General features: G+C 48.7%; 3 protein-coding genes and 1 long non-coding RNA gene across 4 annotated transcripts in view; 2 read left to right on the top strand and 2 right to left on the bottom strand.

The window, feature by feature from the left end:
• Window positions 1-320: 320 nt before the first annotated feature.
• Window positions 321-4,802, bottom strand: LOC135824247 (signal-induced proliferation-associated 1-like protein 3). Its single transcript, XM_065336979.1, has one exon. It carries the CDS (start codon window positions 4,263-4,265, stop codon window positions 1,104-1,106), a length of 3,162 nt encoding a protein of 1,053 aa, XP_065193051.1. The 5' UTR covers window positions 4,266-4,802; the 3' UTR covers window positions 321-1,103.
• Window positions 4,803-8,525: 3,723 nt separating this feature from the next.
• LOC135824237 (signal-induced proliferation-associated 1-like protein 2) lies at window positions 8,526-12,172 on the bottom strand. The gene has a single exon (XM_065336970.1). It carries the CDS (start codon window positions 12,019-12,021, stop codon window positions 9,274-9,276), a length of 2,748 nt encoding a protein of 915 aa, XP_065193042.1. The 5' UTR covers window positions 12,022-12,172; the 3' UTR covers window positions 8,526-9,273.
• Window positions 12,173-12,414: 242 nt separating this feature from the next.
• LOC135824233 (uncharacterized) lies at window positions 12,415-13,979 on the top strand. The gene is made up of 2 exons (XR_010554849.1): window positions 12,415-12,685; window positions 12,838-13,979. It is a non-coding gene; the product is annotated as an uncharacterized LOC135824233 (long non-coding RNA).
• A 3,552-nt stretch (window positions 13,980-17,531) lies between these two features.
• LOC135824135 (uncharacterized) overlaps window positions 17,532-20,952 on the top strand; it is a 29,019-nt gene continuing 25,598 nt past the window's right edge. Inside the window, exons 1-2 of the mRNA XM_065336917.1 lie at window positions 17,532-17,687; window positions 19,699-19,781. Coding sequence (XP_065192989.1) covers window positions 19,762-19,781 — 20 coding nt within the window. The 5' untranslated portion in view covers window positions 17,532-17,687; window positions 19,699-19,761. The remainder of the gene's footprint in view (window positions 17,688-19,698; window positions 19,782-20,952) is intronic.

Below are 20,952 nucleotides of genomic sequence, written 5' to 3'. Positions count from 1 at the left end.
TTCCAAAACATTCTACAACCATCCACAATGAATACACCGCTCGATTACACAGATTTCACTGTCAGAATTGACGGAATCCAACTTCCGCCCGTTCCGAAGTGGATGGCTTGTCTCTTGGTTGCTCGCTCAGCAGGGAGATTGAGTGCTCTTACTGAGAAAAGTGACTTGGATTCACTGCCTAGTATTGTCAAGAGAGACAGCGCAGTGAAACAATTTCTTTGTGTTTGACCAGGGAGTGGTAGTCATGACAACGCGTCATACGCAGTGCCTTCTTGGCAGCCAGCAACAATTTCCCCTCGGTGATGTCACGGGCAGCAATCTGAGTTTTGGAACCATTCTTATTCCTGACGTGGCAGCCATTGTCAGTAGATATAATAGCATTGCTTGGTGGAGAAATTGATAGAAAAACTGCTTTCGGAAATAAATACAATGAATAAAGGCACCGAGATAGGCTTGGTCTGTGAGCAAGGCGTTCAGTGCAATAAAACGCCTGAGCGAAAACAGGAACTTGAGCCAATAATGAAAGGCACGGAAAAGAAGCACAGGCACGAGCCCGGCAGCGGGCGTGGGCAGATCGCGTTACCAGGAGTGACTGCAGGCATTCACTCTTAAAGCAACATTGCAGAAGTGTGAACGATACCGACGGCGGCGGCAACGACTCCTGATGGCATAATTCTATCGTTGACATCGAGCCTAATGGTAGCACTCGTACAGCGGGCAGGAAGCCGGGCAAGCACTCCAAAACACAACGCAAACACCCAGGAAGCAAGACTGAAGTATGCAGTGCTCATGGCGATTTCGGCTATATCAGAATGCGCTCAAGTTGCGCTCAATTCAACAAGCAAGCGGTGGTGAATTCAGCAGATGCACCGTGCCGTGCTAGTCATTCTGGCAAATAACATACCAAGACGCCAGCCACCAAAAGACGGTGTAAAGTGTTTCGGTCCTGAAGCAAAGCCACATAGCAGTGTGGCCGAGCGCGGCGACGCACAACCCTATCCACTAGAGTAAGAGCATGGCAGATTAGCAATGCCGCCGCCGCTATGATACCGATTGGATAAATGTATGCAGCCAATGCACAATGAGCGGGCCACAGTGATCTGCTAATCTGAGTTCATACCCGGAACCATAGTGGTAGACGGCGTCCGTCGATGCGTGGCCATTGGAGACGGGGCTGGCTGCACGGAGCTCTTGGCGGCCAGCTTATCCTTCGCCTTGCGCACCACACCGCGCAGCGAAGGGCTGTCAATCGATGCCGCTCGTGCCCTCGGCTGGCGCTGCGTGGCCGCTGAACTGCACACTTCCTGCATCCACTTCTCGCCAACAGGTATCTTGCGCTTGAGTGACTGGCGTCGACCCATTCCACCACCGTGAAACTCTGGCGAGGCCCGGCCATTGTAGCCACTGCCAGACCTTGGCGGTGCCAGGAAGCTGTTTGTTGTGTTGCTGCTAGCGCTATCCTCACCAGCTGGCAGGCCACTTGATGGGTGACGACCGCCTCGCGGGATGTTATCCATAGTTGGTGGGATAACCATGGCTTTGATAGCCTTTGCTTCTCGCAGGTGAGTGACGACCTCCTCCATTGGCTGACCGTACACGGGAATGCCATCCATGGAGATGATACGTGAGCCTTGGCGAATGCCAGCAGCATACCCGGCGAGTCCCTCGATCACCTCACTCACAACACCATCACTGTGCACGATGAAGCCATAGTCGGTGTTGTCTTCCTTGCGCAGTAGGAGCTCAATAGCAGAGCTGCCCTTGCTGCACGCATTCAGTCGAACAACAATTTCTGCCACGGCTTCATCAGACAGGACAGGGCCACAGTTAGCAACAAATGACACGTAGCCATTACCTCGATAGAAGAGCCGCATTGCCTTGCCGTCCGAGATCCAGCCTGCAATGTTGTCGGGTGGAATGTTGCATCGTACCATGTGCAGCTCGGGGTCGAGGAAAGTGGCGCCAGAGTGGGAGATGCTGAGCAGACATTCGACTTGATGCTGCTCCACTCCTACACCCCAGTCAAGCACCACAACAGGCCACACCATTGCACCAGGTAAATGGAGAAGATCGACGGTGGTAGCCATTGGCAAGTTGGCTTGCTTGGACTTGTCCGCTGAGAGCTGCTTGCGCAAGCGTGACAGAAGGCTGCCGCCGCCACTCCCTTCCAGGCCCTGGCTGGTGGAGCGGTCCTTGGCCAGATTGGACAGATACTCGAAACGTGTGCGCATAGACATGTTGAAGAACTTCTGACAATTGTGTGCGGCGCTCTCTGCGTTGATCAACTTGGTGAGCATAAGCGAGCGGAAGTCCTTGCCGAGTGTGAAGATCGGTGTCGCTGGCAACGCTGGACTGAACGGTGGCATGTCTTTAGCCTGGGACACGGCGACTTGGTAGCGTGGCTTGCCAGTCTCAGGGCAGGAGGACATGCAGCGCACGACAAGGAAGACATGCTGGAACTGTGAGCGCATAACGGCTGGCGTGAACGGCAACGCATCCTCTTCCTGGAAGATGATGGTGACAATGTCATTGCCAATGTGCCTCTTGCGTAGCAATTGCTGCCTGTTGTTGGGTGTGTAGGGCAAGAGTGTAGAGACATGGAACATGATCTCCATCCCTTCGGATGTGGTGAAGTAGGAATGCTCACCGGTTGAGTCGTTCTTGTTATCAAGTTGCCCACGATACTGGCTGAAGCCACGCAACTCCACTTTCTCCGCCAAGCAATCCATGAACTCATAAAAACGACTTGAGCCTTCTTCATTGTTGTACATGTCTTCTTCAGTGCTCTGATTGGCCTTGCAGTAAACTACTCCAAACTTGTACTGTGCGCTGAGTCCCTGCTCGTCCAACTTAAGCAACGTATCAACCACCTTCTCGTCGGCCTGCCCGAAACGAAGAGACGAAAGCTGCACTTCTGGCGCAACAAACGCCACAATGTCGCGCACACTGATGCCGGGATTGTGCGGAGTGGGACGCAACTGAGCACCGGCCGCCACAATGCTGTCCTCCGAGACGGTGCCGCGTAGCACGGCGGGCCTGGCCGTGCGAACAATCACTCGGTACTGGTGCCGTATACCACCGGGCGAGTGCTGCACTGCTGCTGCAGTCTGCGTAGTCAGGCCATCTCGCCTGCTAGCCATGTCACTGGCATTGTAGCAAGACGTGCTTGTTATCTCCACTGTCTCTCGCCGTAATGAGATGGCCACTGGACCCAGGCCATCGTCGATGGAGAACAGGTTGATGTGCTCGTTGTCCGCAAAGAAGTGCCGGTAGTACAGGGCACCCATGTCGAAGTTGTCAAAGTGCAGCAATGTTGTGCCCTCCGCTTGGTGTCCACCAGAGGGCCGCCACAGAGGCAGCTGGCAGAATCGCCGTCGCTTGCGCTCCACATCACTGCTGTTCAGGTGTACGAGGGAGACTTCAAGAACTACGCCACAGCATGACTTGGGTGAGAACTCCAATGGAACCTTGCCGGATCTCTTCAGAGCACAACGCTTGAATGCATCACCACCCAGCTCATTCCAAAACTGCGGTGCAGCAAGGACTAATTCATTTCCGCGCATGTCACCAGCTTCCTCCGCGACTGAATGACCAATGGCTGATGCACCGCACGGTACATTGACGTTGAACGAGCGCTCACTGATGCCATAGGAGTCGGCCAAATTTGTCAGTGCGCTTGCTCCGTCGTAATGGGCGAACGATCGTCGACAATGCCTAGCAGCTGATTTGACAGCCAGTACGGATAAACGCTTGATGACCACGGCCTCTTCTTCGGTTCTCCGTGAAGCCTCGTCACCAGTGAATGACGAGGATGAGTTTTGGGACGACATACCACCCGCTGCCTTGCGACGGATACTCTGCCACACATGATCAGGATTGGAGTAGAAATTGTCCGATTCCTCCTCGCGTTCTGCAGCTGCCGTTCCATTGTCGTCGCTTGTGCTACCACTTGTCGACGGGCATGGGTTGTTGGCGCTAGTTATTTCCACCGAATCACAACTCAACGTAATCAGAGGTGTACAAGCAGCGTTCGGCTTCGTAGGACTGCTCGACAACGCACCTGAAAACACGTCGTCCAGTTGGCAACCTTTTTTTTCTGCCTCAGATCGGCCGCCAGTTGAATCTGACGGACTGTCGGGGAGGCCGTCCTCCGCGTCCGATCCCTGGTTTGAGCCTCCGCTTATCTCAACATCTATGCCCATAAGCTCGCTGTCGTTCTCGGCCTCTTCAACATTGCCATTTAGAGGTGTAGATCTACAGTCCATGCTGCGACACCCCTCACCACCACTTGCGCTGGATCTACTGCCACTGTTGGTGCCAGCTCACAGCACCTCACAGCACGCGCTCTCTACATGCGCATACAAAGCGCCGGTGCAAGTGAAGACGGAGCAGTAGTGCGTTTCTTGAGCTGATCCTCTCTTACCCACTGCACTCGAAGGCTCACTTAGCTCCAGTAGGCAGTACTCATCGATGCAGAATGCCTCAGTCACAGATCGAACCCTCTGATCGACTTCTTTCCCGCAGAGTCGCAAGGACTTCAGGTGCTCCCTGGCCCTGCTGAATTTGAGCAAGGCGATGTAAACACGGCGGACAGACCGTTTGCAGCCGCATGTCTTCGAGCTGTACGAGAGCGGGGTGCTAGACAGACAACCAACATCACGCTGCTGCAGTAATAAGGCGTCTGCTGCCAGTGTGCGTTGTGCGTTGTGCCATGCTGTCGTCCGTGTTTTGTCAGAAGTAAAATTTTGTGCGGACGCGAGCGGTCTCCAGTCTCCCGGAACCTAGAACTAACTAAGCTGCTGGTCGCTGAGTCGCTGGCCGTAGCCCATTGACTGCCGGTATGGCAGCACGTCCGATCAGTCAAGCGCGGAACCCTGTTGACCTACGGCTACGTTCACGGAGCTCGGAGATCGAGAAGGATCTGCGTCAGTGATCTTGGTGATCCTGTGATCTGGCGATGCTACATCTGGTCGATCGTGTCTACAGCGCCGGTGGTGCTGTCTTCGCTACTTCTCGGCAACAGGATGGCCTGACACGGCTACAACCACTGACTCACTGACTGTCAAACAACACTGCACAGGTAAAGGTTGGACATAAAAGAAATACAGGTCTTCCAGCTTTTTGCTAGATCAGTCGAAGTCAGCATGCGTATCATGTTTATGTTTATGTTTGTGTTTCCAGTATGATAGCTACTTACTCCCGGCCTGCCATTGCTTCCACGATCTGCTGGAAACAAGCAGTTTTTTTTACAAAAATTAATAATGCGCTATCTTCTTCATAGTCATACTGACATGACAGGCTGTACTGAACAGGTATAGGCAGCATACAGCCATACTGTCAACAGCACACCAGTGTCAGTGACTGACTGAGTCTGTGCATCGCACCCAAACAGACTGGGAGATCAAAAAAGATACAGTCTACAGACTAGATCCTACCAAACCTGTACTGATCTGGCCTGGATGTACTGACCGTGTGTGTGTGTGTGTGTGTGTGTGTGTGTGTGTGTGTGTGTGTGTGTGTGTGTGTGTGTGTGTGTGTGTGTGTGTGTGTGTATTCGTGTGTGTGTGTGTGTGTGTGTGTGTGTGTGTGTGCGTGTGTGTGTGTGCGCGCGTGTGTGTGTGTGTGTGTGTGTGTGTACGTGTGTGTGTGTGTGTGTGTGTGTGTGTGTGTGTGTGTGTGTGTGTGTGTGTGTGGTGTATGTGTCCATGTACGTGCGTCTGTGGCCATGTGTGTTTCTGTGTGGGTGGGTGGGTGGGTGCCCGTGTGTGTGTGTGTGTGGGGGGGGGGGGGGGGGGTGTCACAGCCAGTCATGCTAAAAGGACAGATACAGACATATGGCAGGTGACTGTCCAGTTTCCGGAGTGTGGATGGGATCTCAGACAGAACCTGTGGTGGTGGTGGCGGTGGTGGTTGCAAGATGTGGCAGTGGTCACTGCTCGCCAGATGTGCGCTGCAGTTGGGCTAGCAGCCGCAAATGCACAGCACGCACAGGACATAGCACAGTGCATACTACAACATCTGTGTTATGGTTCGGCAGTCTAGTAGCCGTTGAAGTTCAACACGTGCACGCCACCATCACTCGTGCATCAGTAGCTGTAGTCTCACAAGGATTCGATGATAAAAAGCAGACCGGGATTCCCAGAATTCCACAACAAACGGTGATCAAAATGAAATATGAGAACTGCTGATACGCTGCATTCAAGTTGTGCTTTCAAGCCTTTCATACCTTCACCAACAGCTATGGTCGGCTGATGAAGACAGGCTGATAGCTGCATTGTCCCAGTGAGTGCTGGAAAAAAATGGATAACTGACGCACCTTGGGTCAGTTGTTGCAGTCAAACTGTACTGGCACGCTTTATCAATTGCAGTGTTCTGGAGATACTTCATCACGCCATCACATCCCTGTCCAGCTACATGCACTAGCACTAGCAGATACCTTCACCCCACAATACAGACATACGATAGTCCTTAGCGGCCGCCGGGTTAACTATGAATAACCGATATGTTTTATTGTCATCACTTTGAGAGTCACTATTGAAAATAGACGGTCTCAGGCGATGAGCTACTCAAGTACTCAGTGTGATTCAGTCTATGACTGTGTTTCGGGTCATGTTTCGCATCCGTTCCTACTAATACCTGGGCAAGAATCAATGGTTGTTTGGCGAAGCCCGTGTGTAAACCACTGTTGGTCAGACTCGGGTGCAATGGCGTTGTTAGATATTGCATGCGTCTTCACTCTGTACATTGACAGCTGCATGCATTTAGAGTATTTGATGCTGCTGTGTGTTACCTTCGGACAGCACCACGATCTTTTTACATGTACGTTCTATGTCGACCCGATCCCATCTCATTCTTTGTCTAGTTCTATACTTACTGCCATGATTTGTCCTGTTTGTGGTTATACAGTCTTCTTCTTCTCCAGTCGCATTGCTTGCGTTTGCAGGAGACTTCTACGGTGTGTGTGTCTCTATTCGTCTCCACGATGTACGTGATAATTCCTTTCTCTTTCCATGTCCATATATTTATCCTGGCCACCAGCATTTTCTGCATCGCGTACGGCTGGTGGACATATCTACCCCAGTCGTCGTGGTGTAGTTGCGCCCTCTTCTTACTTTACTTTGAGGACAGTCGCAAGATACTCTGATTTAATATCACCGTATTATCTCTAATATAAGCACAGTCTCCAATAATAGCACGTCTCCAATAATAGAACACCTTGGGGCGGCATTCAAAAAATAAAATGCTTAGTCTCCATTATAAGCACACTGTGTAAATTCATTATCTGTACCGGCAAAAAACCCTGAAATGTGCGTGACTGACATGAATTTGGCCATGGCAAAATGCCTCTGAAATGAGGTTGAAATAATAATGGAACAGTCTCCAATAAAGGAGCGTCTCCATTAATAGCACCGTGCACGAAGCGGAGGTACATTGAAAAAATAAAGGACCGTGCTTATATTAGAGATAATACGGTATGAAGAGAACAGTCACAATTTGAGTGCAAAGAATCCCAGTGCCGGTTTACATGGTTTATGATGAGCTCACTGAAGAGCCAAAACGTCATCTGTGTTGGAAGGGTAGAACGAGAGTACTAGTACTATTAAAATTTTCTAAAAGGCGTGGACGGGGGGGGGGGGGGTCGACCCTAGATCCCAACTCGCGCGGACATTATTATTGTACTGTTGTTATTACTGAACTACTGTACTTTGAGAATGGTGCATTGAGTGATTTCTGTCAGCTGTCAGGAATTACTTCACTCGTTCATGCATGGATATGAGCAAGAGTACATGTCATACTGCTTATGGACTCTTGATATGAGTCCTAGGAAATTCAGTCATGTGACAGACTCGTCCACACTTGTCTTGTGTGATGTATCTATGCAGATGCATTGAAAGCAGGGAGTAGTTCAATGCCTATTGTACTACTGCATTGTACTATTATACTACTCTCTGGTGCAAACCAGTACTCCCAGCAGGTTTGCACCAGGGAGTTGTACAATAAAATAATATAAATACATGACATTGATGGACATCCAGGATGTGTGTGTGTGTCACCAAGGACAGGTAATGGCCAGTTGACCAACACTGGCAACAGACTGGTCACATGATGAGTAGTGCATGATTGCATGGCCGCTAAACCATGTGTCCACATGCATGACATGTGTAAAAAGACATGATAAGATACTGTAACCGTATTGCTGTATAGTTTAATACGTGTGGTCAGAGTTGCACTACATGTACAATGTAGCAAGCAGTGCAGACTACTGAGCCAGCTTGCCACACCGGAGGTCTTCGATTCTTGGCACGGCAGTGAATGCCTGCCCGGCCCTACAATATCAGTGTCAGTGATGGTATAGATGTACATGTACACCATAAACATACATAGTAACATAGTGTGTGCTAGATCAGGAAACCCTGTCTTGAACGGGGACACATTGAAAAATGTAAGAGATAGGGAGCGTTCCTGCTTGTGAGCTTGCCCCACCATATATAAGCGATGAGTGGAGCGGCAGCTACAGGACAGCATGAGAAGAAGGCAACGCCTAGGAAAGAATACACTGCTCACGGCAAGTTAAACAGAATATGCAAAAAGCAAGGGCACTTGCTGGCAATAGCAACATCTTACAAGTGCAGTGTGTGCACTGCATTGAATGTGAACAAGCGCAAGTGGTGATCAAGTTTAGGCCAAACACAAGACAGACTAGCAGATAGGATAGCCACAGCGTTGCACCAGTTTTACAACCAATAACACAGCCTACTCCGGTTACTAGAACACAACACACTCTAACATCCATACATATACGGACAGATCATGAGAATGGCTCTGCGACAACAACAGCGCTGGGTGGAATCGCGGATTAAATGACTACTACATAGGCGGTAGCCTAATATAAGAAAGAGGGGCAAACTAACAATAATAATAGTAATAATAAAAACAGCAACTGGAGCGCATGGACAAAATACGACAATCAAGTAAGATGAATTTTATAGGACCTGAATTGAAATGATGTTTACTAGTGTATGTGCAGCCTGAACAGGCCAAGACTAGACTATGCATACAAAAAAAACAACCATCACCGAGCTGACAGCATGCCTTGTTATGTAGTTATGAGCGAAAAGGATAATGCTAACAAGGCAAACACACTGCACACACAGGCTCATGGCAATACGCTTTTTAGCAAGCACACGATGCAACCAACGGACGACTCTAAAAGAAGTAGAAAAAAATAAATAGTGAGCTACCACAGCAACGAAAACCTACCAGGTCTCAGACTCAAACATCACTTTCACAGTACCGTCCCTCAGTACGGACTTTGCTAGATGCAGCTGAAGACGTGCTCAAAGCCAATTTGGCACGCTCGGCAACTTGGCGGAACTCTTCTGAGTCCTGGTCGTTGGCAGCCACAATAGATGCTCGTATTCGCCGGTGTTTGTCAGTGTCGCCAGGGCGCCTGGCTGGGGCACGCGATGATGCAGAGCGCTGTGGTGCACGGCCTTTGCGCAGTATCATACTTTTCTGCCGGGTCTGTCGCTCCGACTGCGTAGTTGACTTGCCACCACGAGGTGAACCATCAGGGAGTGGCGCAATGAGAATGGCGTCAATGAACTTGGCTTTCTTGAGGTGCCCAACCACATAGTAGTGCAGGCGCCCGTAGATTGGAATGCCGTCCATCTCCACGATACGAGCGCCTTGGCGAATACCAGCTGCGTATGCCACGCCGTTCACATCCACCTGTCCAACAATGCCACCACGGTGGATCATGAAACCTAGGTGGCCACCAGGACTCCTTTCCAGATGCACTTTTGCTGACTCGCAGCCATTCGGGGCAACTGCGGCTAGGCGCTGGTGAATCTCAGACATACACTCCTCACCTTGCTCGTCAACATTGCAGAGGTTGAGTACAAGGTACGCTCCCTGTCCATAGTAGATACGGATGTGCAACTGCTGTACTGACCAGCCAATGACCAAGTCTGTGGGAATGCACAGGCGCACAGTCTGCAACTCCTCGTCCACCAGGCACAAGTACTTGAGAGAGACGCACAGCAGACACTCAACATAGTCCAGCTCCTCACCTACACCCCAGTCCACCACTTGAACGGACCACATCAGGGCACCTGGCAAGTCAGTCAAGTCCGATGAGGAAATCATAGTTGGTTGGGACCCGGATGTGGATGACTTGTCTGGCCTCTTGCGCATCCTGGCTAGCTTGCCATACAGGCCACCACTATCTCCCGTGTCCACAGTTTGTGGCGTGACGTAGTTTTCCGCCAGATCATTCAAGTACTCAAAGCGAGTGCGCTGCGACATGTTTAGGAACTTGGTACAGTCATGCGCTGCTAGCTCCGAGTTGATCAGCTTTGTGAGCAAGAACTCCCTGAAGTCTGCTCCGTGGTCAAATATACCATTCTCGGGCAAGGCAGGACCATACACAGGAATATCTTGTGCCTGCGAAATCGCAACTTGATAGCGAGGCTTGCCACTCACTGAGCATGGGTCCAGGCAGCGCACCACGGCGAAGATATGCTGGAAGTGGGAGCGTATTGTGGCCGGTGTGAATGGCAGAGCACCCTTCTCTTGGAAAATGATTGTTACTATGTCATTTCCAATGTGCCGTTTGCGCAGCAGCTGCTGGCGATTGCTGGGTGTAGACGGTAGTAGAGGTGACACGTGGAACATGATCTCGTTACCTTCAAAGTAGGTATAGTAGGAATGGCTACCAGTTGAATCTGTACGGTTGTCTAGCTGTGCACGGTACTTCAAGAATCCCTTTAACTCCACTTTATCCGAGATACAGGACATGAATTCATCGAAAGCTGGCGAAGCTTCATCATTGTTATACATCTCCTCTTCCGAGCTCTGATCTGCCTTACAGTACATGACGCCAAACTTGAACTGCTGGCTAAGGCTAGACTCATCCAACTTCATCAGTTGCTCATTGACTTTGCCGTAAGATTGGCCAAGTCGCAAGCAGCCTAGCTGTACTTCAGGGGCTACAAAAGAGATGATGTCCTTGGCCGGTATGGGCTGAGAGGATTTGGGTTTACCGTACGATGCTAGGATGCTGTCCTCAGACACTGATCCCCTCAGTACATTAGGATGTGATGTTCGGACAATGACGCGGTAGAGAATTCGCTGAGTGCTTCCGCTTCCTGTACTCACAGCAACGTTGGGCGGTACGCTCAGTGACACCACTGAGGCAATGTCTTCTTGACTCCTTGTCCGTTGGATAATCTCCCTCCGTATAGACACAGCCACGGGTCCAAGTCCTTCATCAATGCCAAAATAGTTCTGGTGCGTATGCTCGGCAAAGAAACGGCGAAAATACAGAACTCCCAGGTCCACATGATTGAATCGCTTGAAATGTCTGTCTTTGTTCTGGTGGCCGCCCTGCGGTCTCCACATGCCTAATTGGCAGTAACGATAGCGCCTGCGCTCGTCGTCATCCATTTTCGACGTATCATAGTCCTCCATCAGCACACCTACACAGGAAGCAGGTGAGAAGACCAAGCGACCACCTGAACCTGCAGCTTCCAGCTCACCTATCCCAATTCTTCGTAGCTCGTCTCCCACCTCATTTCGGAATTGCGGCGTGGACAATACCAGTGAGTTACTCTTCCCATCTCCTTGGTCGTCAGCAGTGTCAGAGATGGCGGAAGCTCCTGACTTCACATTTACTGAGAAACTCTTTTTCGACACTCCCGTAGAATCGGCCAGATTACTCAGCACCGAGACGCAGTCATGATGGGCGAAGCTTTTCCGCCTCAGCCTAGCTGCGATTTTCACCTCCAGTACAGCAAGACGTTTGACCTGCACAGCCAGGGAAGGGATTGACGGTGGCGGTGCATCTTTCTCGAGGGATGTTACAATAGTCTTCTTGTCACGTAAAAATTTCCAGCCACCTTTGTCTCCGGCACTCTCGGATAGATGGTCAGCCACAGGGTAATCGCCTCTCTTGTCATTACTATCCTCTATACTTTGCGGCCCACTGGACGATCCAGAACTCTGCACAACTGACGACATGTCGCATGGCTGAAAAAAAAGGAGGAAGTCACTCCACCCGCAATGTTCAAGCTGACAGTGACAAGGAAGAACGTAACTCGTTTTGGAGCTTGAAGCTGCAACAAGCCAAGAGACTACAGACTTGACTGCAAACGAGGCGGCCGACACGCACGGGAGTTCAGTTCATGTGCATGCATGATCGCATGTACTCTGTAGACATGGCCTATGGACCTTTGCCTTTGGCAGACTGTGGTTATCATGGTTATGCGCCATGCATGGCTTTGCATGATCGTTTCGGAAGTTCTCAGTACTGTAGATCTATAATATTGTACGACTGTAATACTTTTGTACAATACATGTAGTTGTACTCTACACACTGACTGTTCTGTGCACAGCTACATAATAGACCGATCCCCTTATTATACTGGGTTCGAGCACGGGGGCAACCTCACTCGCGATCGAGCTAGTTTTTGAACGTGACAGCATCTTTGACAGTGTGTTTCAGGTTTGTTTTGGAATGTCTTCTGCTTAGTTCAAGTGGTTTGCGATGGCTTCGAGCGGTGCTGAACCTCCTGCTGGTAGGAGCAGAGTCTTCGAGAGAGACATGGACTGTGATGCAGCTGCAGGATTTTTTCAAGGCGCGGGAGAGAACGATCTCGGGCCACAAACAGGAGTTACTCCAGAGGTGAGTTTTTTTGTTGTTGGTATTATTCGAATCGCGAATCGTGTTGTGAGATTTATTTTGTGCCTAGGCTACAGCAGACCGTATTTCTTTCTCCTTGAGATCGGTGCTGAAGATAATAGTAACCTTTTTCTGGTCTGCCTTTTCCTCTCCAGAGCCATCTTCTATGAAGGTAACCGTGGTGCTGCGAAGTCACCAAGTCGCGATCGCGATCAGCAGCCCTGAAGTGGAAAAATCGATTTTCCAACGATCTGGTTGGACATCAGCCACTAAAGTACTTCTGATTTGCCTGTAGTGACAACAGCAGCCATCCTTGGACACCTTGCAAAGACAGGAAAAGCCACTGGTGGAAGCGACTGCTATGAGGTGATGATAGCATGTGGTGATCGCTGTTTTGTCAAGTCGAAGGGCTAGCCAACCCAGAGGAAGCATAAAAAAAAACGATGAGCAGTGCGTGGTATTTGTTGAGCGTGAAGAGCTAGAGGAGGACAGTGCAAACACATGGAAGGAGTGGATGGTGTTTGAAGTGCTGTGTGCCGGCTGGTGGTGATGGTGGTCTTTGTAAGCATGTATTCGTGCTGCTTCTTGTGCTGGAACACTTCTCGCCCAGGAAGGGAGATTGCGTGCTCCCTGGCCCGCAGTCGGCAATGGGGCATTTGTTCCAGGAACATTACCCCAGAGCCAGTGATGAGTCGTACCTTTGAAAGATCGAAGCTTGCTGTTAATCGCGAGCGTAGCGCAGTGGATTGCTCCCTCTTCGAAGTACGATGGCCAAAGCTTGCCGCTGTCTGCAACAAAGTGTGTGTGCGGTTCTTTCGAACCTATGAGTATGAATATACCCCCCCCCCCCCCTCTCTCTCTCTCTCTTAGGAAGACTGCATGTTCAGAGTGAACTATTTTCTAGTATATTTAATGTGAGACGGGCTGTTTACGCCCAAGATCAAGATACAGTTTTTTTCTGTTTCTATACCTTCCTAATAAAATACATTTTGACAGAGCTTTCGGTCATACTCCGCTGTACTACATCCTCAACCCGCCACCACCATGCGCTCTTGGCCGAACTAATGCACGAAGCATAAACACACCAGCACAGCAAGGACACTTCCGTTGACAGATATTGTTTACGCCTCAAGACAGCTGTTTCGTTTCTTCGAGCTCATCGTTAGAGGCGGATAGTAGCAGGATATTAATGATGATATAATATAAGATGATAGACGGTTTATGGTCCGATATTGATGATTGGAGATCTAAGAAAGCAATGACAGTGATTGCGAAATGGATAATATTATCATGATTATATGCCAGTCTGGTAATGCGTTGTACTGGTGGACAGTATTGAAATCATCACTGCATTCGATGCAAATATTGGTATACCTTGGTTTCAGTATTGGAAAAAAAAGAGTAAGAGAACCTGGTTGATTTGGTTGCATCTGCGACTGGCTACTGGGTGTTGTGATCAGCAATGTTACCATGGGAGAAAATACGAGCGCAAGGATCTGTTGGGTCTTGTTGTGCCGTGCCGGTGCGAGAACCCTAAGTGCATGGCAAAATAGAACTGTTTCATCCACACTGCAGAATGTCTTGCGGTGCATGGCATCGATGACTGAACATCTCGCCAGCTCGCCCAAATGGGGATCATGCCCAAACGGAGGAACAAGACATCTTTCCAGCTCAGCTAGCTATATACCGTGAAACGGATGATGAACTTGTGCCACGCATGCCAGCTTCTGTTCCATTCGGCCCAGGCTTAGACACATCAATGCCAATAGCAGCTGATCCTCCATTACATGCTCATTGGCGATTTACGGCCACCTCCAACTGTATCCGCCGTCCCTCAGTTTCCGTCTTCGCAGATCTGGCGCGGCGCAGTACATTTTCTCGGCTAGGCTCAAAGAAGTCCCACAGAGCAGTCCAAACACCTGAAGGCAAACCAGTCAGAAACTGGAGCGGCTCAGAGTCTTTCTTTATGTTACTGTACGTAAGCTGTTTTTCGGCTTTCTTCACCCCAGTCCTCACATCGTCCAACTGCTCCACGAGACTCTGTACACGAGCTCTACTTGCTGCCAGCTCCTGATGCAGATGCTGCACTTCCATTACAGGACCAAAGTTTGGCAAACTGCACTAAGCCAGCTTCCTTTCCAACTCAAAGTACCGTTGCCTCTCAGCAAAATACTGGTTTGGGAGCATGGGGAGCTCGTGATGCAGACGCTGCACTTCCATGACCGAACTGCACTAGGCTCAGCAAATACTGTTTTGCGAGCATGGGGAGCAGGGCGTCCAGACTCCACTCTCTTGCGAAAAGCAAACCTGGTACCGTAGGACAGCTGTTCGGGTTCCTGGACTCATCCTGCCCTTGTAGAGCTGGGCAAAACGATTTCGATTTCGGGATCGAAATGATCGCTGCAACTATTCAGAGTGACCCTAAAACTACGCCCTTCCTCACGGGGCATAGCCTGGATCCGCTGCTCCAGGCCGCTGTGGCTCCACACGAGGAAAGGAGTGAAATGACTTGTTTGCATCGTCCTCCTGTTCTGACAGTGAGGAACGCAGCAATGATCCTGAGAAGGCATCCTGAAGTCGTAAAAAGGAAGACGTCTGAACAAAAACAAAACAGCTCAAATCAAAAGTCCTTGTGACATTTTTTGTAGACAGGCTTGCACTGCATGTAGATTTCGCGTGCTCTGCACTTCGCATGCGAGAAGTCGCGCACGGCCGAGGTGAGGTTGGTCGCGTGTGTGCAGCAGGATCCCACGCGACTGCGGAGTTGCCCCCTTGCTCGAACCCAGACAATAATAAGGGGATCGGTCTATTGTATACAGCTAGCTACTCGAGTCGATCTAGCTACATCAGTAGAAGTTTTTTTTAAAAATAATTAAGGGGTCGTCCACAATTATCGAACTTTTTTCACGAAACGAAATAATTTCGTTATGGGGTGGGAGGGGCCGTGGTGGTGTGGACTGTGGTGTTTTCAACTTCATTCTCGTAAAAGAGGCTTTTAGGGGCCGTCCGGGGTTACCAATAGTTTTTGCAAAACGAAACGTTTTAGTATTTTTCAGCACCCACCCACCCACCTACCTTTTCTGCAGGTAAAACGAATTCCAATAAAATATTGATGTCAATTTTCGAAATCCAGAAGTAACTGGGCATTCTCCATCTGCATTCAATAATTATTTTCAAAACGAAATTCCTTCAAACCCACCCACCCCCAAACGAAAACTTTTCGTTTTGAAAATACTATTGGTAACCTTGGACGGCCCCTTAGGGGCCGTCCGCAAATATCGAACTTTTTTCACCAAACGAATTATTTTAGTTTAGACCCAACCCCTCGATCCCTCCCTCCCCCTCAGAACGTAAAAATTGTTGACATATTATTATTATTATTATTATTAAATACATGCATATACAACAAAACCCGCAAGTGTGTAACTGATCCTATGGCCATGTACATGTACATGTATCTAGTAAAATAAAAGTTAATAATAATAATAATAATAATATTGACTGGTTTGAGGGAAAGAGACAAACGGGAAAAGTCTGAAGAACAAATTGACTGTCAGTGTCACCACCAGGACTCGAACCAGGGACCCTCGCTTGTAGCCAGCGATGCTCTAACCACTGAGCTATGGTGTAGCCGTCATCCCAGCAGAGGCCGTTAAACATTTTCTTCAGACTTCGTAATAATAATAATATCGAACTTTTCTGAAACGAAATAATTGGTCAACCCCCGCCGCGCCAGGACACTGTGGCCAGGATCAGGTCTATGATAACCATGATAACAGCAGTGATCTTTTAACGGGCGAACAAAACACATGGCGAATCGGAGGATTGAAAACAAATCACTAAAATAATGATGACGTCACATGTGATCAGAGAGCAAGAGAAGCATAGCATAGTCCACACAATCACGGGCCAAGGCTCAACGGGACACCCTAGCCTCCACGACAGCCAGGGAGGCACAGCCATCCATTGGAGGCTGCCAAACCCGGCGAGCCCCACGCAGACACATGACACTCGAACGCAGCAGGGCGAAAGACAGCCTGCAGCGGAGGTGGGCAATTAGCACAGAATACGCCTCCCTCCCACGTAGCGACTGGAGATGTGCAATCCGGCTTCAGTACAAGTCATGTACGTCTGATGATGATGATTGTTTTCACCAGTACGAGCGTAGTGAGTCGTAGACATACGACTCCCTGGTTTTCACCGTGAAAACATGTTACAGTGGTCCCTCTATAATCCGGCACCATTTGTGCCACGAAAATCTGCTGGATTAGGGAGGGTGCTGGATTAACAAATCTGATTTACTGCTGCAATGTGCATGAAGAGGACATTTTGGCTACTGAAAATTGTGCTGGTTTATCGAGGGTGCTGGATTATAAAGTGCCGGATTAGAGAGGGACGACTGTACATGTACCAACAAGAGTCCATAACAATTTTATGGATCATAATCCATAGCCTGATGGACTCTTGTCTGTCTTGGTGTTATACCAAGAGTCCATAAATCACAATCCATAGAATATAATGATAGAGGCATAATCCATGTTTATGGTCCCAATATGGACTCTTGAAGTAGTTACCAAGAGTAGATAAACTGTTTATCTACCGTCTTGAAGCTATCAGGCAAGGCTTTTATGTGAAACATCAACGTTAACCGTTAACGTTTTTTATAGCGCACAAGCGCTGCTATTGATTACTATGGTAACTGGTATGTGTTTCGTCAACTAACGTTATAACGTTACTTTCGTGTGTCGTTTTGGCCAGGGAGTCGTAAAATACCGGTATTTTACGACTCCCAGGTTTTGGCTCTTGTACGTAAAAAAAACAACTTACTTTGGTCTTTACAAATGTACCCAATTTTTAGTTGTGCTTTTGGTAGTCGAAATCTCAAATAATTGCTCTCCTTTCTAGCTTGTGGTATTCTTAGTTACCTCTGTTGTTCACTGTGAAAACCCAATTGCTGACTTTCAATACGAAGGGTAAAGTACTTACGTCAGCGTCCACTTTGGTGGTAAGTCATGCACACCTAAGGTCCATTAGTCACGTCGTTTGACTATTATTTTAGTATGATCTTATCTCTGTCTTTTAGCATTTGGAACTGTGCACATTTGGACAGTGAACATTCTGTAATGTTGCCTTTTTCTTGCTCATTCATTGCATGTGAAGCTAGAAAATCGGCACCTGTGAACTTGACACCTCCCTCAAACGAAAGAAACGATCATTTCATTTGCGATGATTCTGCAACGATTTGAATATCGGTGTTGAATGCAGCAGGTATCGGAATGTCCAAAGATGTAGTATTGGTGACTTGCGCACCATCTGGCAACGTTTCTGTTTTGTCTTTTATGAAGGCATAGCACAGCACAGAGAAATGAAGCCTAACTTGGTAGCAATAAAAATTAACGAATAATCAGTCGTTTCGGGGACAAACGTTTCAGTATAGCAACAAGTCCTACTCCCATTCCTCTAATTGATACAATCATGTATGTCGACAAATAAACAATAAACAGTGCTTACGGCACAATCCGTCCTTCGTGTTGCTGTAATGAAGGATCAGATCCCGCGTTTAAACCACTCCTGAAAACTGGCGAGGCAGTGAAATAGGCACGGCGCTAACAGCACAACAGCAAAGAAACACTATTATTATAGGTATACAGTACTATACACATCAAATATTCTCTCACTAATTGGACCACTTGAGGCCTGGCTCACATTCGGCGTAACGTCAATGGTACGGGACGTAAGAGCCTGCCGGGAAGGCCGAGGCGAGCTGTAGAATACTGTGCGATTTGTACCGCACATGTCGCAGCATTTCCTGCGATATTCAATGTTGATCGCCGCTAGGAATGAACCGCGGTCTATCACAGGTCGAATCTGGACAGTAATGCCTTGCTTTTTGATGCTTCTATTAGGCCATCATTTTTTATAGCTATGTTTCGCGTCGTCCGCACGCATACGTTTTGACTTTTTTTCGGAAAAAAATAAAAAATTCGAACATGCACAGTGAGTGTACGATCGTGCGAGTAATCAGTGTGGACTGGTTGCGATACGGCGAAGCTTGGATTCAGAAATGGCCTCTAGGGCAGCGTTGGTAAATCGTTTGTTCGGCATCTGGGACCAATATTCTATGAGCTTACACCAGACCGCATTGATCACCTCAAGCTGAGAGGATGCGTCGTTCCGGAGCTCTTTGCACCGCTGCTGAAGTCTCACTACAATAATCCAGCGAAGCATGGGCACCAACGGTTGCCTCCTCTGTCCAAAGTGAATATTTACTCATGCTGGTAACCCAGATGTTGTGCTTCGATGTACGATTTTTCTCTCGAATGTACACCATGCACGAACTATTGTGCTATGTACAGTGCATACACCTCTGATGAGCCTTTTTTATTATTTTGCAACTTTTTATTTTTTCCACCTCTCGCATATGATTCTGGAAGTTGAACTGACGCGAAACATAGATATAAAAAATGATGGCCTTACATGACATTGTATTTCTCCTCACAGGAGTTGGAGTCATAAGTACACTGCCAGTTTGTCATGAGGACTAAAAAGTAGCTCTGTATTTGCCGGAGTATAATGCGCATACTGCACACATATTAATCCGAAAGCGATACGCGTGCAACTTGACAAGTATGGACTGGACTCACGTAGCCAGAAAATGGTGTAGGGTGTGTGCATATGGATTATGTTGGGTCAGGGGTGGCGAATCTTGCACCGGTTGGATTCATTTCATTGCTTGCTAGCTGCGGACATCTAAAAGTGGTACGCGTGCAACAACTTCAGATTCGACTCGCATCTCCCATCGAAGATCGCCTGAAAAAATTCAGAGTGGGAAATGTGGGCTAAGTGTAGTACCGTAAAGTACCATTAGTCCCCCCTCTAATCTCTACCTGTGAAGCGACTTTAGCTGCCGTCACTGCATGCTATTTCTCAGCTACTGGTATGATAATTTCTACTTGTTGCTGTGTGCGTGCGTGTGTGCGTGCATGCGTATTCATTCTTATGTGCGCACGTTGCAGTTTTGATGAGGCGTGTTACTTCGATGTGGATTGTCCAACACTTCTCGTCGAACTGACAGGTTCATGTATAGGTCACTTCACAGGTAAGTGTGGAGCTATAGGCAACTGCGGCTGCTGCTACAATGCAATGCAATGCAAACAAAAGAACCCTGGATGGCTGTGTGTGTGTGTGTGTGTGTGTGTGTGTGTGTGCGTGCGTGCATGCGTGTGTGTGTATGTGTACGTGCATGCGTGTGCGTGCATGCGTGTGTGCGTGTGCGTGTGTGTGTGTGTGTGTGTGTTAAAAAAGGTTTTATGGCTGTGTGTTGCTGTGTTCCTATTATCGGTACTGTGCATTCTATGTTTTAAAGTCCTGGAATATTTACTTTGGCCAAGAGTACAAGTGTGCAACTGGTGATGCCTACGGGCCACAGCTTGAATTATGACTTCTTTTTTTATGGTGTGATCTGCTCTGTGCGGGCATAGGAGAGGTCAACCAAGTGTAATGCAGTTGTGTGTGCAGCCAAGTGTATTACATTGCGGACGTGGCATAGTTCTGAAAATGAGTCGTGCCGAAGGTGTATGTGGACACACACCTTGTCTTACCCCCCGCTTACCCACGCACCCTGCAGGAGACACACTTAGTCACTAAGACGCAAGCACGCCTGCATCTCTGCATGGGGAGGGAGCTACACCCAAGACACACACGCACATGTAGCTATTCGATCAGTCTGCCACAACAGAACTATGTTGTATGCAATTGAAACATGTTTGAATGGCTAATATGACCCATTATCACCTTGGTAGCCTGAGTGGCAGGTAGCAGGTGTACGATAGACCAAGACCATGGCTGGAGAGCAGATGTGTTACTAGGTTCTAATCCTGCTTGAGAGCAGAAAAACATGGATGCAGTGAATTTCTTTCACCACTTTCTGGTTGGTCTGATCCCCAATCACTTATGTAGCTGCATGTCATGCTGTATCTTGATCTCATTAGCTAGCCCTTCATGGTCTCAAGAGCCAGTCGAAATGAGCCAGTTAATTAGTTGAATTTAGAAAAATTTCATACCTTGCTTGATCCATAACTTCACAACACCTCGCCCGATTTTCGTGATCTTGGACCTTCTGGAAGACTCTGGGCACGAGCGACTCGCCCAGCTACAATTCAACACCGAGCCTGTCCCCTTGGAAAAACGCGATTCCGCGGCCGCGGCAAATTTCGCAGAAGTTGCCATCATCCGTGGAAATCACGGAATCCACACTTTTGCCCGCGGAA

Source organism: Sycon ciliatum, chromosome 1 (genome assembly GCF_964019385.1).
Source record: "Sycon ciliatum chromosome 1, ocSycCili1.1, whole genome shotgun sequence".
Lineage (NCBI taxonomy): Eukaryota > Metazoa > Porifera > Calcarea > Leucosolenida > Sycettidae > Sycon > Sycon ciliatum.
This window is presented reverse-complemented; position numbering and strand designations above follow the sequence as displayed.